Source organism: Panthera onca, chromosome E2, assembly GCF_046562875.1.
Source record: "Panthera onca isolate mPanOnc1 chromosome E2, mPanOnc1 haplotype 2, whole genome shotgun sequence".
NCBI lineage: Eukaryota > Metazoa > Chordata > Mammalia > Carnivora > Felidae > Panthera > Panthera onca.
Genome location: NC_138353.1, coordinates 17145797 through 17171167, shown reverse-complemented (window position 1 = coordinate 17171167; position 25371 = coordinate 17145797). Strand labels below are relative to the sequence as shown.

General features: G+C 36.9%; 1 protein-coding gene across 13 annotated transcripts; it reads right to left on the bottom strand.

Annotated features, from left to right (window-relative positions):
• On the bottom strand, positions 1 to 25371 carry ZNF382 (zinc finger protein 382). Of its 13 annotated transcripts, none has more exons than XM_060652104.3 (5): positions 25274 to 25371; positions 22542 to 22615; positions 18935 to 19086; positions 18567 to 18662; positions 1 to 1495 (listed from the first exon to the last, which is right to left on the bottom strand). In XM_060652104.3, exons 3-5 carry the CDS (start codon positions 18966 to 18968, stop codon positions 75 to 77), a joined length of 1551 nt encoding a protein of 516 aa, XP_060508087.1. In that variant the 5' UTR covers positions 18969 to 19086; positions 22542 to 22615; positions 25274 to 25371; the 3' UTR covers positions 1 to 74. The 13 variants fall into 13 exon arrangements, with proteins under 13 accessions (XP_060508087.1, XP_060508077.1, XP_060508081.1 ...); XM_060652094.3 differs by having other exon boundaries at positions 18935 to 19061; XM_060652098.3 differs by having other exon boundaries at positions 18935 to 19019.

Below are 25371 nucleotides of genomic sequence, written 5' to 3'. Positions count from 1 at the left end.
TTGCAAGCAACACCATGTACTATTTTATTTAAAGTTTACTATTACTTTAAGGTTTGACAAAAAAGTCGTATCCTTTACTGAATTCCCATGGTTTCTACCTTGTGAGTTTTCTGATGTACAATGAGGTTTGACTTACAACTGAAGAACTTCCCACATTCTTTACATTCATATGGTTTCTCTCCTGTGTGAGTTTTCTGGTGGCGAATGAGGTTTGATTTCCTACTAAAGGCTTTCCCACACTGAGGACATCCATTGGATTTCTCTCCTGTATGTATCCTCTGATGAACAGTGAGGATTGCCTTCTGGCGGAAGGACTTCCCACATTCATTACAAATATAGGGTTTTTCCCCGGTATGAATTCTTTGATGGAGAGTGAGGGTTGTCTTTTGGCAGAAGGACTTCCCACATTCATTGCAAATATAGGGTTTCTCTCCTGTGTGAGTTCTCTGATGTACAGTGAGGGTTGTCTTCTGGATAAATGCCTTCCCACACTCATTACATTGATATGGTTTCTCTCCTGTGTGAGTTCTCTGATGATCAATGAGGTATGACTTCTTTCTAAAAGCACTTCCACACTGAGTACATTCATAGGCTTTCTCCCCTGTATGTGTTTTGTGATGTCTAGTGAGAGTTGCCTTCTGGCGGAAGGACTTCCCACAATCCATACAGATATAGGGTTTCCCCTCTATATGTGTTTTCTCATGAAGAGTGAGGGCTGTTTTTTGACGGAAGGCTTTTCCACATTGATTGCAAACATAAGGTTTCTCACCTGTGTGAATTCGTTGATGTTCAATGAGATATGACTTCCTTCTAAAGCTGTTCCCACAGTAAGGACACTGAAAGGGTTTCTCTTCTGTTTGAGATCTCTGATGCATGATAAAAATGGACTTCCTGCAGAGGAACTTCCCATATTTGCTGTATGTATGGGGTTTCTTCTCAATAAGGGTTTGTGAATGGACACTGAGATTTGACTTTTCAATTAGGGCTATTCCATCTTTATTGTATTCAAGGGATTTTTCTCCTCTGTGAGCCCTAGTATGTGTAAATAACATTCCTTTCATAAGGAAGGATTTTTCACATTCATTATGATCTAATGATTGCTCTGGAGTTTGATCCTTCTGATGTTGAATAAGCTCTTGTTTACCACTCACACTCCTTTCTGTTTGTTTATAGAGATTCACTGTAGTATGAATTTTCTCATTCTTAGAATTGAGGAGTGATTTCTCCCATCCATTACTCTCACCAAACTTCTCTCTTCCAGGGCTTATATTTCTACTGACTAATTCTGAAATATTTTTAAAAACCTTTCCATCAGGCTTATATTCACATAGTGCTGTTTTTGAAATAATACGGTTCTTGCCTATAGTAAGTGTTTTCCCAAAAATATTACTTCTTTCCTTAATTAGTCTTTTGTGGTTGAATATGACTGATCTAGAATGCCTGTCTTGGTATTCTTTGAACTTCACTAAAACATCTTCAGCTTTCCCATCTTCTTCTAGAAAAGAATACAATTAACAACACTGTAAGTCTTCACATAAATGTTATGGATTGAAAGTATATACAAACAACCTATTGAGTGACTGTATGCCTCACTATTGTGGTCTACAGAAAGGCCAAAATAAATTACCTCTTGATAGGGAAAATTTATATGACATAAACCAAATCCTGCCATACTGTTAAAATGTGGAAAAATTGGCGTAAGAAAAGAACACTCATGGGGCACCTGGGTGGCTTAGTCGGTTAGGTGTCAGACTCTTGATTTTGGCTCAGGTGGTGATCTCACAGTTGTGAGTTGTGCACACTGGCAGTGGAGAGCCTGCTTGGGATTCTTTCTCTCTGCCCTTCCCCTGCCCGCCCCCCCAACATTCCTTTCTCTCAAAATAAAATAAAAAGAACACTCAAATTTTTGGCATATTATAAATACAATACCTGCATTAAGCAGGTATAATAAACACAAGGATAAGTAAACAGAAGACAAAGGATGATGAAAATGACACTGTTCTTGAAATGGGCAGATTCACAAATAATGGTGTGAGCTTATCAAGGGTACTAACCAGTGATCAAGAAAAATGTTCAGTTAGAGATGAAAGCCTAAATATTTATTCCCTTATGCCTAAATAAGTATTATAAAATACTTCCATTTGTTTCTTCCTCTCTTGCAAATGACTTTTCTCAAGCACTTATTTCCTAGTGTTGAGAGGAACACTAGGCCCTAACTCTCCACACAACTTATTTTCTCTTGAACGGGAAGACTTTGGGAAATGTATTTCCATTAGGAATTGTAAAATAAACCAGAGGACAAAGCATACTTGAAATGTGAATATAATCACCATTGTATGCTGACTGCTGCTGCCAGAATGTTTATTATACTAAATTCTCCTGACCATCAATTCTAACTTTTCCTCCTTTCATTTGCTGAATTATTTTTTCAGTTTTCAGGAAGGATGAGTTCAAGTTTTCCTCCCAATGCAGTAACATACCTTAACTCCACTACTCCCTATGGGGGATACGAATGACTGGATTCTTCAACTGTATGCTTATAATGCTGACTTACCCTCACTATCATTTTTCTTATAAAATTTTGGCTATATCTTATGATTGTTACCTTACTACCACCCATGTCTAGTAGGGTAATTTTAAATATGGATTCATTTTACCCGTGACTTGCATCTTATTTACAAATAGCCCTTAACTGGTAACTGCCCAAGTATCCATCAAAAGGTAAATGGTAATATTGTATCATGTATGTATAAAATGGAATACTATTCAGCAATAAAAAAGGAAAAACACCTAGTGATACACAATGACAAAACAGATGAATCTCAAACATTTTTCAGAGTGAAAGCTTTATGCGAAAGAGTATATATTATACAATTCCATTCATGTGTAATTCTAGAACACACTGAAACTAATCTGTATTAGTAACTGGAGTTATATCATCTTCCTGAGAACCTCAACCACCTTCAGGGACATGCTACTATCCAATTTATCCAAAAACCTTCATATATTATTTCTATCCTTTAATGTCTAATTTGTCTGAAATTAGATTATAATTATAGTGTGGACCATCCATTTAAAGAAATCTTTTAGGGGCACCTTGGTGGCTCAGTTAAGTGTCCGACTTCCGCTCAGGTCATGATCTCACAGCTCGTGAGTTCAAGCCCTGCATCGGGCTCTGTGCCAACAGCTCAGAGCCTGGAGCCTGATTCATACTCTGTGTCTCCCTCTCTGTCCCTCACCCACTCATGCTCTGTCTCTTTCTCTCTCAAAAATCAATAAACATTAAAAAAATTTAAAGAAATCTTTTAACAACCTGCTATTTTAATATGAATATTATATGTAAAATGCTCCATTTGATAATATTGCCTTGCCGACTAAAACTTATGATCTTGGAAGTCAATATTTTATTGACTAATTTCTGAGTATACATTAACACATGGTTATCTGAGATAAAGGGATGTGATCTTGGCATGTATATTTAAAAGAACTTAATCATTAAATGATTTCTGAATGGACGAGAAAGATGTTTTTCTTGCATGGTATCAAAGAGTCAGGTAACTATTGAATAGCTAGCCTCTGTTACAAGCTACAGTAAGGAAAAGTAAAAGAGAGAAACTTATTTGAGGGAATTGTTAATCAGATGGGGAAAGAAGTTTGATCATACCAGAGGATGCATCTGTTTACAGTTTACATACATAAGTAGAATATGAATGCAGCAAAAAAGGAATTGACATGGTCTGGAGTAGTCAAGGAACATCTCATGGAGGAAGTGAAACTTGATCTTTTAACTGAATGATATAGTAAAGAATATAACTTTGCCCAAAGAGACATCTGACATTTGCCTTTGGCTTCTGGGAAGTAATCTCTAAGCCCTTGGAATATGTATTTGTTTGCCTGGGAAGCTTTGGCCAGCCAGAAAGTAACAATGTAATTTAGGGTGAGGTCTTTGAGCCACACCAACATTGTGATTTAGGGTGGGGGTTTTAGGTCACACAGTATTAGCTCGACTTCTTAAGGGGCTGAAAACTGAGATGGGCTACATGTATTGTTAATCATGCCTATGTGATGGAGCCCCAGTATGAACTCTGGACAATGGGCTCAGGTGAAGCTTCCCTGGTTGGCAATATTCTGTACATATTGTCACACCAGCAAGGTAATGCTGTCTGTGACTCCATAGAGAGAGGTTTACCAGAAGCTTCATGTTTGGTACTTTCCTGGATTCTGCCCTTTATGTCTGGATGATTCTAATCTATACTTTTTTCCTCTGTGATAAACCGTAACTGTGAGTACTATGGCTTTTAGTAAGGTCTGTGAGTCCTTATAGCATACTGTTTATATTAGCAGTAGTCTTGGGGACCCCCAAACTTATAGTTGGTGTCAGAAGTAAGGTGGTCTTGTGTGTTCTACTGTACCCTCTAACTTTGTAGTTGGATAACTGCAAGTATCTATATGGGTATATAGCAGCTGTCATATAATGAAAAGTCCAGTTGTGAGGAATGAAATCAATTGTATGGAGTATATCTGGGAGACTAGAACAAAGAGAGATGAGCAAGAGTTCTCAGTCACAGAGAGAAATAAATTTGGAATGATCAGATGGGATATTCTTCTATCAGCCCTTGAAAAAGAAGGGATTTAAATTTCATATAATAAGTAATTTCTTTTTGGCATATTGACAATATAAACTGAAAGAAGTAGGTAAACATGATGGCAAATCCAAATAGTAATTACAGAAGTTACTGAAATAATATGCTCTCATTTTGGAAGAGGTCAGTAGCAAATGAGGATATGAGAGGATGTAAAGATATTTCACAAAGTGAAATAACACAAATTGTGGAGAGATCAAGTGTAGCAGAGGTGATGGAATCAACCTGATACTACAAGAGACTGACTATGGGGAAAAAAGGATATAGAAATAAGTAAGGATAAGGTAAACATAAGGACTATTATTTATGCTATATCAATAACCAAAAGGATGAGATAACTGTTGTTGTATTGCTATAGGCAGATGAAAATAGATACTAGAGTTCAGGTGGCAGAAGTGGGCTGAAAATATGTATTTGAAAGCCATTCACATAAAACAAGAAAATCACAACTTGAGAATGGATCAGATTATTATAGCTGATAGGACTTTTACAAAGGCAAGAACTGAGGATGAAGAAAGATCCTTAAAGGATAACAACAAGAGACCAGTGAAATAAAATCCATTTATCAACAAATATTTATTTTCCCAGGCAATAAGGGGGAAGAAAAGCAATGAAGATGTGAAAAGGCACCTGGGAAATATGTTAAGAATGAGTTAGTGTTTTTCACCCAAATCAAGGTGGGTAGGTATCAGGAATCTGAGCGCTATGATATGGAATACAGAGACTTATTGGAAAGAAATTTATTGAAAAGAAGTGATACTAAACTATCACCTAGGTCCAAAGCATATTGATTTTGAAATTTGATGGCAGGTGTCATGGTGAGAATAGGATATGAGCCTGAGCACAAGAAACAGTTAAGACATTGCACAGGGAAAGAAAGGAAAGAATATGAAAACTAAGAGGAAGATAAATATTAGACAATGATTTCTCTTTTTGTGGAGAGATTTAAGAATGCCTATAAATAGAAGACTAAACAAAGGAAAGAGGACTAAAATGTTAAAGACATGAAAATTAAGCAGAAAGGCCTAAACCAGCAGTTCCCGAAGTGTGACATGGATCTTAGTACGTGAGATCCTTATGCAGGAGAATTTGGGAAGGTAGTCCACAAAATCAAAACTCTCTTGTTAATAATAACAACCTTGTCTTTTAAAGGTGGGTGTCTCATTTGTACTTACGGAATTTTAATTTATGAAGGTGGCTGAGTGATGACATAGGCTAATCTCATTGAAAGGAGATTTTCATTACATTTCCTTAGAGGAGAGGGCACACCATGCCTTGTAGGGCCACATAGAGGAGCAGCAGGCTTGGTCAGGACACAGAAAGGAGAGAGGGGAAAGCCTATGCCAGAGCCTTTTGTGGGACCTGCTTGCATGGGAAAGGCAAGGCAGGGTAGGAGAAACAGTTTAGGATTAGCTTTTTAGAGTAGTGTTGGAGGCTATGCGTCCGTAGTTGTATGGTACCTAGTCCTAGGTGATTTAGGACACAGGAAATGTTGGCTCGGTGTGTGAGAGTTAGATAAAGCACATGGTTGAGGGGATGGACTTGGGATTGGTTGGTTTTTATATAAAATGTAGGCTCACCAACAGGTGGTTTACCATCCCTACGAAATCAGCCAGCTCTAGGAGGGGCAATCTCTCCCCAGCCAGCAAGGCCCTCCAAAGTTTCAAAATATCATAAAATATAGAAGATAAAAAAATGATTGATACAGTGGGTAAAATGCAGGCACATCAACATAACACTGGCACCAATCTATAATAGTAACAACTACATTTCTAATTCATAGGGAAAAAGTTTCATGTAAGACTGTTCTTAATAGAGCAGGAGAAAAAATCACTTTTATTAGATCTCCACCCTCGAGTACACATATTTTCAATATTCTGTGTGATAGTTAAAGAAGTATGCATAAGGCACTTCTGTTGCATATCAAATTATAATATATTTTGTAAGGAAAAGTGACGGTGTAATTATTTGAGCTGAGAACTGAAAACAGGGGCCTACCCCTGCCATCCCACTGTATCCAAAAAAAATGTTCCTGTGAAATATTTCATAAGTTGAGATGGCATAAAGTGAAGAAGCAGTTACCATTAACTTATATGGGAAAACTCTTAAGTGTTCCCAGATCTGAAAAATAACCTGTCTTTGGCTTTTCTGACACATCTTGTTAATGGATGTGTAAAATAAATTGAGATAAAGCAAAGATGCTCACAGACCATAGTTCAAAGCTATGGTAGCTTGATGCTGTGAAGCTGAGTGCAATTCCTGGGAAGGAGCTTAGCAGTGCCTTTATAGCTAGTTCACTGCAAAACAAGCACTGAAAGCTGGTTTTGCATTTCACCTTTTTTTGTAAAAGCAAAAATCATCTTTGGATTTCTTTTGGTTAGTGAAAACAGGTACAAATGGAGGTCTCTAGTAAAAACAAAGTGGCATAACACAAACTTTCAAAACACAGGGTATCTATCTTTTTGTGGAATAGCATTTTTACTTCAGTAAAACTATTATTCAGATGTGGGTATCTGGTAGACATTTTCTTGAACAATGTGAGCCTATCAATTCAAGGGAAAACATGTGCCAATATTTGTTACCAATGATAAAATCCAAGCTTTCAAGTGAAGGGTGTTATGTTGGAAAGCATTATTTGCTACTGTGAGCTTGTCAGCTTCCCAACAGACTTTTCTGATGACGTTGGTGATGATATTAACACATGTGGGTTATGGGTTTTTTCAAGTAATATTGTATATGAGAATATGTCAAAATTTGGAAAATGTTCTGTTAGTGAACTGTTACTTTCCAAATGACTAATACATAATATTATCAAAAAATGCCTGGGTAAAATATCCATTTAAATAGACCACTGGGGGGAACCTGGGTGGCTCAGTCGGTTGAGTGTCTGACTTTTCCTCAGGTCACGATCTCTTGGTTTGTGAGTTCGAGCCCCACATTGGGCTCTGTGCTGACAGCTTGGGGCCTGGAGCCTGCTTCGGATTCTGTGGCTCCCTCTCTCTCTGCCCCTCCCCTGCTCATGCTCTGTCTCTCTCTGTCTCTCAATAATAAATAAACGTTAAAAAAATTTTTTTTAAATAGACCATCGGATTTTACATAACAGTCTACAAAAGTACATTGCTATGGTTTCAGATTCTGTATTGCAACTAATTGTTTAGGAACTACCAATTGTTACATTTGGGTGTGGTATTAATGAAGAATATCCATGACAATCTAAGAAGGCTTTTTAAATATTTTCTTTCAAACTACATATAATGCATGAAGGAAGGTTTTCTTCATATTTTCAAAATCAAACAACATTTTGCAACAAATGGAATGCAGAATCAGATGTGAAAATCAGCTGTTTATTAAGCAAGATATTAAATAAATTTTAATTATGTAACAATTCCACTTTTGTCAGTATTTTTTTTCTTTTGGGAAATAGTTATTTTTTGTAAAAATATGATTTTATGTCAACATGCAATGAGTTTATTATTTTTATATTGTATTAAAATGAATTAGTAAATGAGTGGTGAAAAATATTTAATTTCTAATAGGGTACACACACACATATGCACAAAATTCTTTTAATCCTTAATAATTTAAAAATATTAACAAGTCCCAAAACTAAAAAGCTTGAGAAACTGCTCAACTAGACATCCAGATTCTGGTAATGGCAAAGAAGTTTGTATCAAAACAACCTTCCAGCTGGTATGATAAACTGTGGACCAACTGTAAAAGACCAATTTGTTTTGGAAAGCACCTCTAACGAGTGATCAAAAGGAGGCAAAAACTTAAGTGGATATAACATTTGAAAAGGAAGAAACCACACTTCATAAGATCTACATTTATCCAGATATTCCATTGTGGGCCCTGGTAGTTTATGCAGCACCCAGGGGATAGATTTCTGGGGGAAAGTAGGAGTCATCCTGTGCAGAAAAATCTGAGATCAAGTTCGGAGTCACTAGAGTGGCTATAAATTGAGGACAAAATCTGAGAATGGAGAAGTCATTCTGAGAATGGAGAAGTCATAGAAGGAGAACCCCAAAGATAGTATAAACCCCTCCTCAAAACCTTGGTTAACTGCATCTTCAGGGCAAGACTGCAAGAAGCACAAAGGGAAAAGAAAGCTGGAATACTGAAAGAACTGATTACAGATTTCAGCAGCTATTTACCTTTGGGAAAAAAGGGTTGGTTTTTTTTTAACATTTTTTAAAAATTTATTTATTTTCAGAGACAGAGCAGGAGCGGGGGAGGAACAGAGAGAGAGAGGGAGACACAGAATCTGAAGCACACTCCGGGCTCTGAGCCCGAAGTGGGTCTCAAACCCACGAACCATGAGATTGTGACCTGAGCCAAAGTCGGACGCTCAACTGACTGAGTCACCCAGGAACCCCTGGAAAAACAGTTTTTAATTCTGGTCCTGTGCCAAGTCCGAGGAATCTGGTGAGAGGAACCTTTGGTCTTTATACTGAAACCCCAGAATGACCATGTATAAGAGCAAAGGCTGCATCCCAGCACTAAGAGAAACAGCATAAAGCTAAAGGCAAAATTGAAACTGAAATAGAAATCATCTAAAAAACTTAAAAGCAATCTTAAAAAGGAATCAACATGAGCCACCAGTAACTTAACTGCCTTCCAAGTGAAATCTCAACAATCTTCAGAGGCAGAAAAAGAATCCAGTATCTTGACAACATATTATCTACAAGGTTTTCCTGAGAAGAAACAGGAAATGTGATGAAGAGAAGATAAAAACCAGTTAATAGAATCACACTGATATATGTCCCCTATGTTGAAATTACAAGGTAAGGAATTTAAAATAACCACGATAAATATGTTTACAAAATCTACAAGAAAAGATAGAAATATGGGTGAAGAGATGGAGAGTTCAGGAGAGATAAGGATATGCAAACTTTAAAAACCTCATATCTTAAATACAAAATTCATTAGATGGGTTTAACAGCATAGAACATAGAGAATGAAGAATCAGTAAAGTGAAAGTCTGATTAACAGAAATAACCCAAATCATAAAATCGTTTTAACTCCTTAATAAACTCTACAGAGGATAGGTTAAAATTATTTAAAATATAATCAAGAACAGAGCAGAAAAATAATCATAGAAATGTTGGCCAAAATTTTTTCAAATTTGCTCTAAAACAAGAACTCAGTGAATGTGCTAAATTCACTTACTAGTTCTAACAGTTCGTTTTAGATTCCTTAGGATTTATTATGTACACAAGCATGTCATGTACAAATGAAGATAGTTCCCTCTTTTTTTTAAAAATTGTTCTAATTGGTAGCCTTTTGGCTTCTTTTTCTTGCCTTATTGTACTGATTGTGTCTAGCACAATGTTTAATAGAAGCAGTGATAGTGGGCATCTTTTCTGGTTTTGATCTTAGAAGAAAAGCATTCAGGCTTTCTACACTGCATGTGATACTGGCTATAAGATTTTCAAAGATACCCTTTATGAAGCTGAGGAAATTCCCTTTGGTTGCTAATCTGGTCTAAGGCTTCATAATAGTAACTGAATTTAATGATTTTCCCATGTCTACTGATGCTCCTTAAATTTTTTTTTTCTAGTTACATTAAGTGGCAGCTTAGATCCTTGGTTTTAGACCCCTTTTCACTTTTATATGGTGAATTACATAGATTGATTTTTAAATACCAAATCATCTTTGCTTTCCTGGGATAAGCTCTTTTTAGTCCTAAGGTTTTATCCTTTTAAAATATTGCTAGATTCTGTTTTATAATATTTATTATATATATAATATTTTATTATAGATTTTTTTTCTAGCTTCATGGAGGATGTTGGTGTTTAGTTTTTTATTCTTATAGTGCCTTTGGTTGTAAATAATGTTGGCCTTATAAAATGAGTTGGGAAGTGTTCTCTCCTATTTATTGACATAAAATTGTAGACTCTCTAATTGTCCTTTTAATGTCTGTAGGATCTGTAGTGGTGCAGCTTCTGTAATTTTTTTGTTTGTTTGTTTATTTTTGAGAGAGAGAGACAGAGCATGAGCAGGGGACGGGCAGGGAGAAAGGAAGACACAGAATCCAAAGCAGGCTCCAGGCTCTGAGCTGTCAGCACAGAGCCCAACGCGGGGCTCGAACTTGTGACATGAGATCATGACCTGAACTGAAATCAGATGCTTAACCAACTGAGCCACCCAGGTGCCCCACAGCCTCTGTAATTTTTAATTAGTGACTGTGTCTTCTATTTTTTATTAGTACATATAGCTATGGTTTATTAGTTTTATCAATTATTTTAATGAATCAGCTTTTGTCTTCACTCATTTTCTCTATTCTACTTCTGTTATGTAATTCATTGATTTTTGCTTTGGTCTTCATTTTTTCCATTTTACTAGCTTTTTTTTTTTTTTTTAAGTTTATTTATTTAAGTAATCTCTACACCTAACATGGGGCTTGAACTCGTGACCCTGAGATCAAGACTCACAAGCTCTTCCAAATGAGCTAGCCAGGCACCCGTCCTTTTACTAACTTTTGAGTTTAATTTTTTTCTTTTTTTAGCTACTTAGGGTGGCATCTTAGATCCTGGATGTAAATGGATAAAAAAAATAATAATAATAATAAAGGGGGCACCTGGGTGGCTCAGTTGGTTGAATGTCTGACTCTTGATCTCAGCTCAGATCATGACCTCACCATTTGTGAGTTCAAGCCCCACGTTGGGCTCTCTGCTGTTGGCACAGAGCCCACTTGGGATCCTCTGTCTCCCTTTCTCTCTGTCCCTCACCTTTTCTTTCTCTCTCTCTCAAAAATAAATAAACATTTTTTAAAAAGGATAAAAAAAATGTTAATGCTGCTTTAGATACATCCCATAAATTTTGATATTTTGCTTGAACTATCATTCAGTTCAAAACATTTTCCAATTTACTTTAGGATTTCTTCTCTGATTCATGGGTTATTTGGAAATGTAGTGATTAATTTTCTAATATTTGGGAAATTTAGAAATACGGTGTTTTTTAATTGAAGTATAATTGACACACATTATATTAATGAATTATAGTTGACCCTTGAACAATGTGGGGTTGGTGCCTCACACAGATGAAAATCCATAAATAACATCTGACTTCCCAAAAACTTAACTGCCAATAGCCTACTATTGACCTGAAGCCTAATAACATTAACAGTCAGCACATATTTTGTATGTCACATATATTATGTACTGTATTCTTACAATAAAGTAAGCTAGAAAAAAGAAAATGTTACTAAGAAAACCATAAGGAAAATATATTTACAGTACAGAACTGTATTTATTTTAAAAATCCATGTGTAAGTGGGCCTGCTTAATTCAAATCTGTCTTTTTCAATACACAAATGTAATTCTGTTGTGGTCAGAATCCATATTATGATTCCGTTTTTTTTCAATTCATTGATACTCATTTTATAACCCAGAATATAGGGTCTATCTTGGTGACTATTCCATGTAAAACATTCTATAAAGATGAACTAGAGGAGCACCTAGGTGGCTAAGTCAGTTAAGCATCCAACTTCAGCTCAGGTCATGATCTCACTGTTCGTTGAGTTTGAGCCCCATGTCGGGCTCTGTACTGATAGCTCAGAGCCTGGAGCTCCTTCAGATACTGTGTCTTCCTCTCTCTCTGCCCCACCCCTGCTCATGCTCTGTCTCTCTCTCAAAAATAAACATTAAAAAAAAATAAAATAAGAATGGGGCGCCTGGGTGGCTTAGTTGGTTGGCGTCTAACTTCGGCTCAGGTCATGATCTCTCAGTTTGTGAGTTCAAGCCCCACATCCGGCTCTGTGCTGACAGCTCATAGCCTGGAGCCTGCTTTGGATTCTGTGTCTCCCTCTCTTTCTGCCCCTCCCCCACTCACACTCTGTCTCTGTCTCAAAAATAAATAAAACATTAAAAAAATGATGAACTAGATACAAATGATTGATAGTGTTTTCAAGCATTCCATAGCTTTATTGTTTTCTTTGTTCTCTCGATTACTGAGAGAGAAGAGGTGTTTATATCTCAAGCTATAATTATAATGCTCTTTTCAGTTCTGTCACTTTTGTTTCATGTATTTCATGCATTCTCAATGGGGGTTTCTCCTAAGGGAGCAAAATTATTCTGGGGAAATGAAAAAAAGTTTCTTAAATATTATAATAGTTTGTGGCCCTTCAAACAGCAACAGAACATAGAGTATGTTATTAAAATTTAATGGGGGCAATTAGAAAAAGAGTCTAAAAAGACTCCTTAGGGAGTGATAATGATAAAAAGCTGAGAAACACTGATGTATTTTGAAGCTCTGTTAGGATTGTTATGACTTCTGATGAAGTGTCTCTCTTTATCACCATAATATTCTGTGTTCTGAAATATACTTGGATGTATAGCCACTCCCGTTTTGTTATGCTTTGTGTTTGCATATGTAACAGGGTCTCATTCTATTTTTGAAGTCTTACTGCTGACAACTTCCTAGACCCACTCTTTTTTCTCCTCTTGTTCCACACCTGGGCAAGCCAATAGGAGAGCTTGCATGTTCTTTCTGTTGGTGCTGGCAGGAAGTTTAAACTATGCAATCACTAGCCCACATGTAGAATCCTCACGACCTACTCCCCAACCACAATAAACACAAAAGCCAGACACTCCCCCTTGCACTCTCAAGCCATTTTAGGACCAGTCTGGGAACCTTCCCTGTTCTTCCCAGAAAGCCTCATTAAATTATGTCAGATTTCAATCCTGACATGAAGTCAAATTTTAGGTGAGTGGGGTGGGGTGTTGATCTCATCCTCAAATGGAGCAACCACAGACAATATGATATATACTTTTTCATCTTTTTATGTTATACCTTCCTGTGTCTTTTTATTTAATTTTTAAAATACATATCACATAGCTGGGTCTTCCTTTTCACTTCAGATATTAAATAGTCATTTTTAGGTATTGCATTTGTTTGTTATTTCTATGTTTGCTCTCTTGCCTTATGTTCATTTCCGCTTTACATCCTTGATGATATTGAGGTCATTTATTATGGCTATTTTAGCATCCTTGTCTGCAAATTCCACCACCCCTGATTTTATTTACTTGTTGTTGTTTTCTATTGACTGATTCCCCCCCGCCTTGTCTATAGGTCCTATTTTCCTACTTCTTCATATATTTAATAATGTTTGATTGGACATCAGGCATTATCAATTTAATGTTGCTGAGTTTGAGATATGGTTATATTTTCATGAAGTATTGCTCTTTAAATGGCATTCTGAGGCAGCCATAGAGTTGTAGCACTAGGATCTCCCTTCAGAAAAGAACTTGCCATTGATGTGCAAGAAGTAGTTACCTGACAGCCTGCAATTGTTAGCATCTTCAGGATGCTCTTCATATGATGAATCAAACCACAGTTTCCCCAGGAGGTGCCCATCCAAAGACTGAACACTGAGGCGGTACTAGAGGCTGCCTATTTCTCTCCGTGGCAGACTCCTCAGATGGATAGGAGACCAGCTAGGTCTCTAGGTCTCTAGAGACCTAGGTCTCTTTGCTTCAGACCAGCTAGGTTGGTTGACACTTTGTCAAGTCTGCACAATGATCTGAGGTTCTCCCTGTCCAATCCTGTTAGCCTCTCCCCCTTTCCTTCCATAGGTACCAGATCCATATCATGATCTAATGGTTTCCTATATTTAATCTTACTTTCTTCTCCTTTATCTTCCATAGATGTACCTCTAGGAAATTTTTACATTCCTAACTCTATCTCAGCATCTCCATCCTAGAGGACCCAAGAGACACATAGCAATTATTTTTGGATTGGTTTAATCCTTTTGATGCTTTTGTTTAAGCACTTTTATGGCAAATCTTGCAAAATCTTTAACCTATGCCTAATATAACCCCATTTATCAAGGGGTGGCCTTTCTATGTTTCTATCTAAAGTCCTATGTATCAACAAGTTCTCTCCATTCTGGCTAGAGGAAAATAAAATGATTCTTGGTGCAGTAGGCTATGGCAATTGTTCATCTTACAACACTATGGTAATTGTATTTTCCTTAGAACACGTCTTTGTTTAGTCTCATAGGGTTTCACCTATACACGTGCAGACTTATATTCAGCCAAAGACTCAAAGAGAACCTTTTCCATATTTGGGGAACTCTTTTTCTGCATAGCTCACTTCTTTTGGGAAGTATGTCCTGGAAATTTTAGCAACCTCAATCTCCTTGAATGCCCATGTCAGTCCCCTCAAGTCAGTAAAATTGTCAGGTTCTTTTTGGATTCCTCTCTCTGTACTGCAGTCTGGAAGTTGCCTTCAGATGAAAGCCTGGAATGAGGTAGGGCTCATCTCATTTGTTTCTCTTCTCTCAGGAATCCAGGCCTGTGCTGCCTGTTGTTCAATATCTGAAAATAGTTTTGTCCAGTTTTCTTGTTGTTTCCTGTAGGAGTGTAATTCCAGACTCTGTTACTTGCTCAGGGCTGGAAGCAGAAGTCTTGAATTATAAAAATGCAGGCCCAAATGGCTTAATAATGATTTTCATCAAACATTTAAGGAAGCAGTAATACCAGCATAACAAAAATTCTATAAGAAAATAGATGAAGAGGGAACACCCCTTGTCTTTTTGATATTGCTGACACAATTCTGATTTTTTCAAGGACATTACAAGAAAACTACAGACCACTATCCTTGGTAAAATCATGCATAAAAACTTACTAAAAAATTAACAAACCAATTTTAGTTATCTAGAAGAAGGATAATACATCTTGTCCAACTGGGGTTCATCCCAAGAATCCAAATTTAATTTTGTTTAATATTTAAATTATTTAATGTAATACATATAGTAACAGATTAAAGGAGAAACATCGTATGATCATCTTAACAGATGCAGAAAAAGCATGTTAAAATCAACATTCATAATTAAACTTATCAAAAACGAGGAAAAGAACTTCCAGAATTTAATAAAGAGCACTTATGAAAAGCCTACAGTTAATATTAGGATGAAGAATGAAATATTAAGTGTCTTCCTAATAAATTTAGTGAACTGATAAGAAACTCACTCTCACCACTTCTATTCAACATTGTACTGTAGATCCTAGTCAGTACAACAGAGTAAGAAAAAGAAATGAAAGCAATAAAATATACAAATGTAGAAGTGGAATATCTTTTTTCTAGAAGACATATTTTGTGTGTAAAAAACGAAAGATATATACTAAAACAAAGAACAATGGCAACAACAATAAAACTTAATAAGTAGAATACAATACAATAAGTAGAAGTATGCAAAATCAATATATAAAGATCAACTGGGGATGCATATTTTAACAACAAACTGGAAAAAGAAATTTCAAATATCCTACTATTTACAATGGCATTAAAATATTAAAAGATTAGATATAATGAAATATGTATTAGACCTCTATACTAAAAATAATAAAACATTGCTTACAAGAAGTAGAGAAGGTAATTAAAATAGAAAAATATAGTATAGTCATGGACTGGAAGACTCAATATTGCTAAGATGTTAATTCTCACCAATAAAAATTCTATTACCTTTGTTTAAAGAAATCAAGAAGTTGATTCTAAAATGTATTTGAAAAAGAAAATGACCTAGAATAGCCAAAAGAATTTTTAAAAGAATAAAGTTAGAAGACTTACTATGACTTCAAGACTTATTAGAAAGTTCCAACAATCAAAGACCAGGTAGTATTGGCAATAAGACTTAAAAGATAGCAAAGGAAAGAACAGTCTAAAAATAGGCTGACACAAATACAATCAATTTTTTATAAGATCACCAGAGCAATTTAATTCAATGTAGCACATGATGGGAGAAACTGTTATCTATATGAAAGAAAACAGACCCTTAATCTTACCTCACATCATAAACCAAACTTAACATGAGATGGGCGACAGAATTAATAAAAATAGCAAAATATTCATAACATTTTTAAAAGAAAAGACAGAAACTATCATCACAACCTAGTGGATCTCAAATATTTGAGAGGTCAAAGAAGTAAGTATAAAAGAAAATAATGATACACTGGATTTCATCAGAGTTAACAGTGTGTGCTTATTAAAAGACATAACAGACCTGAGGAAATATTCACCATACATATATCAAACAAAAGACTTCTATCCAGAATATGTAAAGAATTCCTACTACTTGAGGGAAAAATATACTACCCAATAAAAATGGGTAAAACATTTGAATAGGTACCTCTGAAGAAGATAAAAAAAACACTTGAAAAAGTTCTCAACATCAATGGTCACAAGGGATATCTAAATTAAAACTGCAAAGATATACTACTATAACCTTCAGTCTGACCAAAATGCAAATACTGATAACATCAAATGCAGAAGAGAATATGGGACAATCAAAATTCTCATACATTTTTGGTAAAAGTTTAAAATGGTACAGTAACTTATAAAAACTGGCAGTTTCTAAAAAAGTAAAATATACACTTGCCTAATGAATGAGTGATACCACCTGCTACATGTTTCCTGAGGGGAAATAAAAACATATCCACAAAAAGATGTTTACAAGAATGTTCACAGTAGTTTTATTCATAACAGCCCCAAACTGGAACATTTCGAATATCTATGAACGGGAGATATATAAACAAACTGGTATATTCACACACAACTGAATACTATTAAATAAACTACTTATTTACGCAAAAATATGTATATATCTCTCACATATTAAGCTGAGTTAAAGTAGATATGAAAAAGGTCTAGGATAGACAAAACTATGCTGGTAGAAATCATAAGTGTGATTGTCCTAATGGGAGGGGCTGACTTGGAAGAGGCCTGAAGGAACTTAATGGGTTAATGGAAATGTACTTTATATTGGGTGTGACATACATGGGTTTATGCTTCTGTCAGAACTCAAAGGACTTCACACTTAAGATCTCCATGTACAGTATACTTACAAAACATGGAGTAGATTCTTGGTAAGGAAATAGCAGTCTCTAAAAACATAAGGCAAACAAAGAAATAGCAGTCTCTATAAACATAAGGCAGACAAGGAAAGAACTTACATGAGGAGTGATATTCACAGCTAAAATTTAGATTTTAGACACACTGAAGTCAGTCATGTATAGGCATGTCAAAGATCTCAGGCCTTTAAAAACAGATCCCTAATAAGATGGCTACTATTAAAACAACAACAACAACAAAAACAACCCCAAACAGAAAATAACAGGTGTTGGTGAGGACGTGGAGAAACCAGAACACTTGTGCATCGTTACTGGGAATGTAAAAATGGTATAGCCACTATGGAAAACAGTATGGCAGTTCCTCAAAACGTTAAACACAGAATTATTGTATATTCCAGAAATTCTACTTTTCTTTTAATTGTTTGTTAATTTTTTTTTTAAAAATGCTTTATTTAAAATGTTTTGTTTAAAATTGTTTTTTATAACTAAAAAAGCTGAAAGCAAAGACTCAGATATTTGTACACTCATGTTCATAGCATAGCAGCATTGTTTATAGTAGCCAAAAGGTAGAAGTAACTCAAGTGTCCATTGGATAAGCAAAAAATAATATATACAATGGAATATTTCAGCCTTAAAGGAAGGAGATTCTGATATACTACAACATGGGTAGACCTTGAGGACATTATGTTAAATGAAAAAAGCTAATCACAAAAACGACAAATACCACATGCATAACTCCACTTATATGAGGTACCTATGAATAGTTAAATTCATAGAAACAGAAATTAGAAAGGTGGTTGCCAGCAGCTAGGGGGAGGAGGTAATGGGGAGTTATTTTTTAATGAGTACCGAGTTTCAGTCCTACAAGATGAAAAGAGTTCTGGAGATGGATGGTGGTGATAGCTGCACAATGTCAATGTACTTAATGCCACTGAACTATATGCTTAAAAATGGCTAAGATAATAAGTTTTTAGTTCTGTGTATTTTGCCACAATTAGAAAAAATAGATCCCCAAAAACATTCAAAGGTGCTAACTACCTGAGTCCACTGGATTTTATCTGTACAGACTCACCAAGGTAGCTCTGACTTGGAAAAATTCTCTCTGTTGTCCATAGTTCTTCTCCTTGTTCCAACTTACGGATCATATCGGGCTTAGTCATGTGAAACCCTGATAATAAAAAATGAGACTTGGTCTAAGCTGCTTGGGCTTCAAAACTATTGAAGGAAGAGAAAGATATAGCTCTAAGGTGACAGACAAGGCACACATTAACATCTTAGCAAAGTTAATACCTTGCACTGGGCAAGTGTGGACATAATCACACTGGCTCCTAATAAAAAAGGATTCATCACCTCTGATCTCTGAAATTCAAAGCTCCATATGTTTCAAAAATTCTTGAAAGGAGATGTATGAGATTGAAAGATTCAAGGAATTTTTCTTACCAACAGAGATGAGGTGGCAATAATTTTCCAACATGACATCCCTGTAGAGGGTCTTCTGAGCAGGATCCAGCTGCTGCCACTCCTCCTGGGTGAAGTCCACAGTCACATCCTTGAATGACACTGATCCCTGCAAGGGCAGACTCTAGTTCATCCTAAAGTGATTGGAACTAGTGAGAACTAGATATTGGAAACCACGTTCAGTGGTCAGACTAGTTTTCTTATTTTATCTTTTGTATTGTAGAAAATTCTCTGTGATAATACAGTCTGTATTTACTTACTATCTCATGCTAAAAATATATAAGATCATACTATTTACCTTGAATGTGACTGGTTGCTTGGTGGATCAAAATGAATAAAGCCCTGGCCTTGCTCATGAGAAGTTACAGGCTAAGTGAGAGGCATACATATAAATACATACACCCAACAGATATTACAGATGTGATGACAGGAAGATGTACAAGGGAAAATGCTACAAAGTAAAGAAAAATTTTATTTTGTATACCAAAGCTTCACTGAGGACATCAAAATTTTGTACTCATAATGAATTTGTCTTATACAGGGTACCACCTTTTAAAATTCATGGGGAGAATCATTGTTGCACTATATACTAATTTGGATGTAAATTTAAAAAAATAAAAATAAAATTAAAATTATAGCAGCACTATCAACAATAGCCAAAGTATGGAAAGAGCCCAAATGTCCATTGATGGATGAATGGATAAAGAAGATATGGTATATATATATATACAATGGAGCATTACTCAGCAATCAAATGAATGAAATCTTGCCATTTGCAACTACGTGGATGGTACTGGAGGGTATTATGCCAAGTGAAATTAGTCAGTCAGAGAAAGACAAATATCATATGATTTCACTCATATGAGGACTTTAAGATATAAAACAGATGAACATAAGGGAAGGGAAATAAAAATAATATAAAAACAGGGAGGGGGACAAAACATGAGACTCATAAATATGGAGAACAAACTGAGGGTTATGGGAGGGGTTGTGGGAGAAGGGATGGGCTAAATGGGTAAGGGGCACTAAGGAATCTACTCCTGAAATCATTGATGCACTATATACGAATTTGGATATAAATTTAAAAAAATGAAAAATAAAATTAAAAAAATCAATATGTAACTGCAATATGAAAAATCAGTTGTATTTATATGAAATGAAATCAATTATACAAAGTAAAATATAACAAAATAAAATTAAAAGTCATTAAATACCTAATAATTAATCTAAAAAAATTCACAGGGGGAGGAAAACCAATTAGTAAGCTGAGGAAATAGCAAAAGGCACAGTATGTTAGGAAAGAGTCTTGGAACTCTAAGAAGAAAAAGGTATATGGAGTTAGGTAGTGGGCATGTTTATCTAATAATACTGGATTTTTTCTGGGGTACATGGCTGGCTAATCAGAGGAGTGTGTGACTCTTGGGTCTCAGGGTCATGAATTCAAGCCCTACATTGGGTTTAGAGATTACTTAAATAAAAATTTAAAAACTTAAAAAAATACTGGATTTTTTCCCTACATATTAGGGGTCTTAAAAATGTACTGAACACACTCCTAACATATTTATATTTATTTATAAATCATCAGTCAGCATTAATGGCAATCCACATCTGCTCTTGGATGTAATTTGTTGGTATTTTCCTCCCTTTCAATATACTGTCTTGTACATTCCATTGTAATGCATACCCCACTTTGCTTGTTCTGCTGCTTTCAGAGTATGAAGAAATGTTAAGCAGTACATATATTATTTGATAAAATTTGTACTTCAGAGGCAATACCCTTGAAGACTAGAGAAGGCTTGAGATGTGTTGGGTGGGAAAGACAATTAAGTAACCATTGTTGGTGATTTCCTAGATTAAGGTGGTATTAGTTGTCTAGAGAGGGGAAAACTGTTTAGTACATAAGGGGTTGCAACAAAATTGGTCATAAATTGGTTGTAGAGTAGAAAAAAGAGGCATAGCTCTTGAGTTACCTGCATAGGCAAGTGGTTAGGTGCTGAGACTAAGAAATAGAAAACACAAGAACAAATAAGCTAGACCAAAGGAGGTAATGAGGTAGGCCTTGGAAATGTACTTGAAGTGTCTATGGGACATTCAGGTGATCATGACTTTTGGAGACTGGATATATGGTTCTGACACTCTGGATAGAGGTCTAGGATGGAGAGAAGTGTTTGAGAGTCACTAGAATTAGATCAGTGTTACCTTTATGTGGAACTGTGCACAGAGAAAAAGAGACAGTGAAGAGAAGAGAACTGATTGACATCTGGGGAAAACCAGTATTTTGAAGATGGGTAGATAAAGAGGAATTTTCTGAAAGACCTGAAAACACGAAAAAGTACCCCCTTTGATTCAAAGTAGAATATTACTTTTTTTTTTTTAAGTTTATTTGTTTTTTTGAGAGGGAGAGCATTGCATGCATGAGCATAAGCTGGGCAGGGGCTGAGAGAGAGGGAGAGACAGAATCCCAAGCAGGCTCCATGCCTGGGGCTCAATCTCACAAACCAAACCATGAGATCATGACCTGAGCTGAAACTAACAGACACTTAACTGACTGAGCTATTCAGGTGCCCCTCAAAGTAGAATAGTTCAAGAATGGACTTTTTATCCTCCTCCACTCCCATATAAAAAATTAGAAGAAACTAAAGAAATAAGAATAAATCTGTAACAGCATTGAAATACTTGAAAGGTTTTCACTGGCAGCCCACAGTTTGTAGGAACTGGATAAAATAGACAGGATCAGAGAGGGAGAATGCAAAAACCTCAGGTTTAAAAAAAAGTTTATTTATTTATTTTGAGAGAGAGAGAGAGAGAACAGGGGGTGGGCAGGGGCAGAAGGAAGGGAAAAAGAGTATCCCAAGCAGGCTCTATACAATGTGGGGCTTGATCTCATGATCTCACGGTTCATGAGATCACGACCTGAGCTGAAATCAAGAGTCAAACGCTTAACTGACTGAGCCACCTACAGGCACCCAAAATCTCAGTTTTCTGTACAAGCTTGCAAGCAATCTCTATCTTGGAAACCTCACAAAACATCTTACCACAAACTAATAATGTCATTTACCAACTCTACCTCCCATTGTATCATTGCAAAACCTAGGTCAGTAGTGATGATCAAGGTTTTTCCATGTCTGCTCCTTGACCCCTCACAACTTAGATCTCAAATCAGTATCTAGATAAGATTCATTAAAGTAATATTTCCATTTTAAATCAAAATAATACATCTTTCAAGCAGTACTTTTGTGAGAAGCTTAAGAAAGGAGATGATGAATGATATATCAAGTTAATATGTAAACATGGGCTACAACTAGAAGGTACATGTGGGGAAGGCTTACATTTATATGGCTGGAATAAGAAAAACTGGGAACAGGGCTGCAACTAGGTGGGGCGGGTGAGGAACATAGGGTGCAAAATTTAGGGATGCACAGGCCCTGAGAATACTCCTTACATTTTGCGCCTAGGCCACTTGCTTGCCCTACTGGAGACCAGTTTCATGGAAGCAAATGCCAACATCCAGGAAATTTAAGGATTGGGAAGCAATGTTCATATAACCTGAAAACAACTTATTTCATAAAGAGAGGAAACATCATCTCACCTGAGGCATGGCTTTGAGATTTGCAAGAGATGAACCTTCTCTTTTGAGCCCTTCTTATGGAAAAGGGAAGAGTCCTGAGAAGGCAGAGATGGGAGGATACAAAGAGCCATGTGAAACCATATTTGACTTAGATCTCCCAGAAAATTCAGTTAAATCTGTATCACTTTTCACTGCTTCAGCTCACTCTCATGTATCCACGATGGAGGTTAGTGGGAAAAAGGACAAATCTTGCTCCCTCACCACCAGAAACCTAGTCTCTTTGTGAATTAGAATGGATCTAGGCGGTCTGTTGTAGCTGGAGAGGGAACATTGTGCTTTTCCCTTTGCAGCTCTACCTTCCACCTCCTATGGAAGACAGCTTTACCATCTACTTCCAAATAGTTCTTCATGGACTTTCTACCAATTTACACTGTTACTATCAGCACGTGAAAATACCTCTCCACACCCTGATGAATGCAGTTAACATTTTTAATCTCTGCCTATCAGATATATATTGTAGTTCTTGTTTACATATTTTTTATTATGGGAGAATAAGCTCCTTTTACTTCTTTTCTGTGATGGCATCTTCTTATATAATGTCTAATTTTTTAATGTTTATTTACTTTTGAGACAGAGAGAGACAGAGCATGAACGGGGGGAGGGTCAGAGAGAGAGGGAGACACAGAATCTGAAGTAGGCTCCAGGCTCCAAGCTGTCAGCACAGAGCCTGACGCGGGGCTCAAACTCACAGACTGTGAGATCATGACCTGAGCCGAAGTCAGACGCTTAACCGACTGAACCACCCAGGTGCCCCTATAATGTCTATTTTTTGTGTGTGTGTGTTTTTTTTTAATTTTTTTTTTAACGTTTATTTATTTTTGAGACAGAGAGAGACAGAGCATGAACAGGGGAGGGGCAGAGAGAGAGGGAGACACAGAATCGGAAGCAGGCTCTAGGCTCTGAGCTATCAGCCCAGAGCCCGACGCGGGGCTCGAACTCACAGACCGTGAGATCGTGACCTGAGCTGAAGTCGGACGCCCAACCGACTGAGCCACCCAGGCGCCCCTTTTGTGTGTGTTTTAATTTCCTAGTTGGTTGATATTATCATTTTTTATTTAGTAAATTAGCTATTTTAAATTGAAAATAATTTTCTTAGTTGCTCATATGACTATTAAAGTGTTCTTACCTTGTGAAGATTTTTTCCTTGAATGTTTTCTTGTTTAGCAATACTACCTATTATATAATCCATATTTTTTCAGTGGATATAAAATGCCATCTATATCATATAATACATATCCCTATATGCTTGAGAATATCTGAACTTTAATTTCCTCTACTTAATCTTTACTGACTCACCAGTATCATACTACTTAATAAGCATAATTACTGAAAATTCACTTATTTATTATTAATTTACTGACAGCTAATTTAAGTATTAACTATTGAACAACACTTTTTAGTAGTACAAGTATGGAACTAGAAAAGACATTAATCTTTTCACTCTGCAGTCTTCCTAGGGAGAGGATGATACCATGCTGAATGAAGTCTGAAGTACTGACTGCCACAGTGAATATTTTAATTAGCAAACTATTTTAATTATTATAACGAGAGGTGGCCTTGTCGTTAAAAGTATACCAAATACTTTTTATTATCTTGGAATGCCTGAAGAAGCCACTGACTCTGCCACTGATTTCATCCAGAAGCTGGAAACCTCACTCATATATCAGTGTTGAGAGTGTTAGTTATGGGCAAAAGTTTTTTGTTTTATTCCTGCTTGCTTATTCATGGAACACTGTTAATTTCAACTCATTGGTTTTAGTTCGTGTAGTGTTTCCCTGTAATGAATTTTACCATGTAGGAAATGAAATCTTACCTCTTCCTTTCCAATACTTATACCTCTATTTGCTAAATTGCTATTGAGTTACAATTTTGGAGGCAGGTTTAATGACCATGATTCAGATAATCAAATCTTAAACACCCAACTAGACAGTAGTCCTGAAGAGTTTCCCAATCACAAAAACATCACAAATAATAACAGTAGGTTGCAAACACATGCATGGTTACATTCAATCAAACTTACTTCTGAAAACCATCTCACGGTACCCATCTATCATATACAACCTCAGACAGCACATTACATAATTCCAGGCAAAGTCTCAAAATCACTTTCGCTTCTCCATAGTCACCTACAGCCTCAGACACGCTCACACCTAGTCTAAAATGAGACACACAAGTAGGGAACCCCAGGCAGCAACAGGACTCCGTCCACTTTTCACACACAATCGGTCGCAACATCTCACAGAGTAGCACGCACCCCAACGCAGCAGGTTGAGCACAGGCGGCCGCCTCAATTCGGTGCACACGCGCGCGCACACACACAGACACACACACACAGACACACACACACACACACACACACAGCGCCGGCTGTCTGAGGCCCCACTCCCAACGCAGAGCTTCCTTGGGGTCAAAACAGACAAAATCCGCCCCCGCGCGGAGCTCGCTCCAGGTCAAACTCGATTGTCACCCTCAGGGTCACGCCCACGGACCACGCCCGAGGCCCCGCTCTCACAGATCCAAGTGTCTGGTTGCCGTGGGCTCGGCTCCGGTTCCCTCCTCAGAATTACCAGGCCCAGCTTGGACTCCCGGTTTCCTCCCTGGCCTCCCCACTGGGACCCGCTCCCTAGTCTGCCCTCTTGGCCCGAGCTCGGGGTTCCCGCCTCCTCAGAGCCCCTAGGACCTACCAACCTCACCCCCGGCCAAGGATCAGTCGTCTGCGCCTGCGCACTCCCGCGTGGGCTGGAGCTCCCAGGAGTCTACGGGGCTGCGCTCTAGTAGCCTAGCTGTCCCA

Excerpts from the sequence above, each read along its gene's own strand:
- ZNF382 (XM_060652094.3), bottom strand. Across the intron at positions 18,663-18,934 it reads TTGCCACCTCATCTCTGTTG|GGTTTCACATGACTAAGCCC; the intron begins GTAAGAAAAATT and ends TTTTATTATCAG. Across the intron at positions 1,496-18,566 it reads TCCAAGTCAGAGCTACCTTG|AAGAAGATGGGAAAGCTGAA; the intron begins GTGAGTCTGTAC and ends ATTCTTTTCTAG.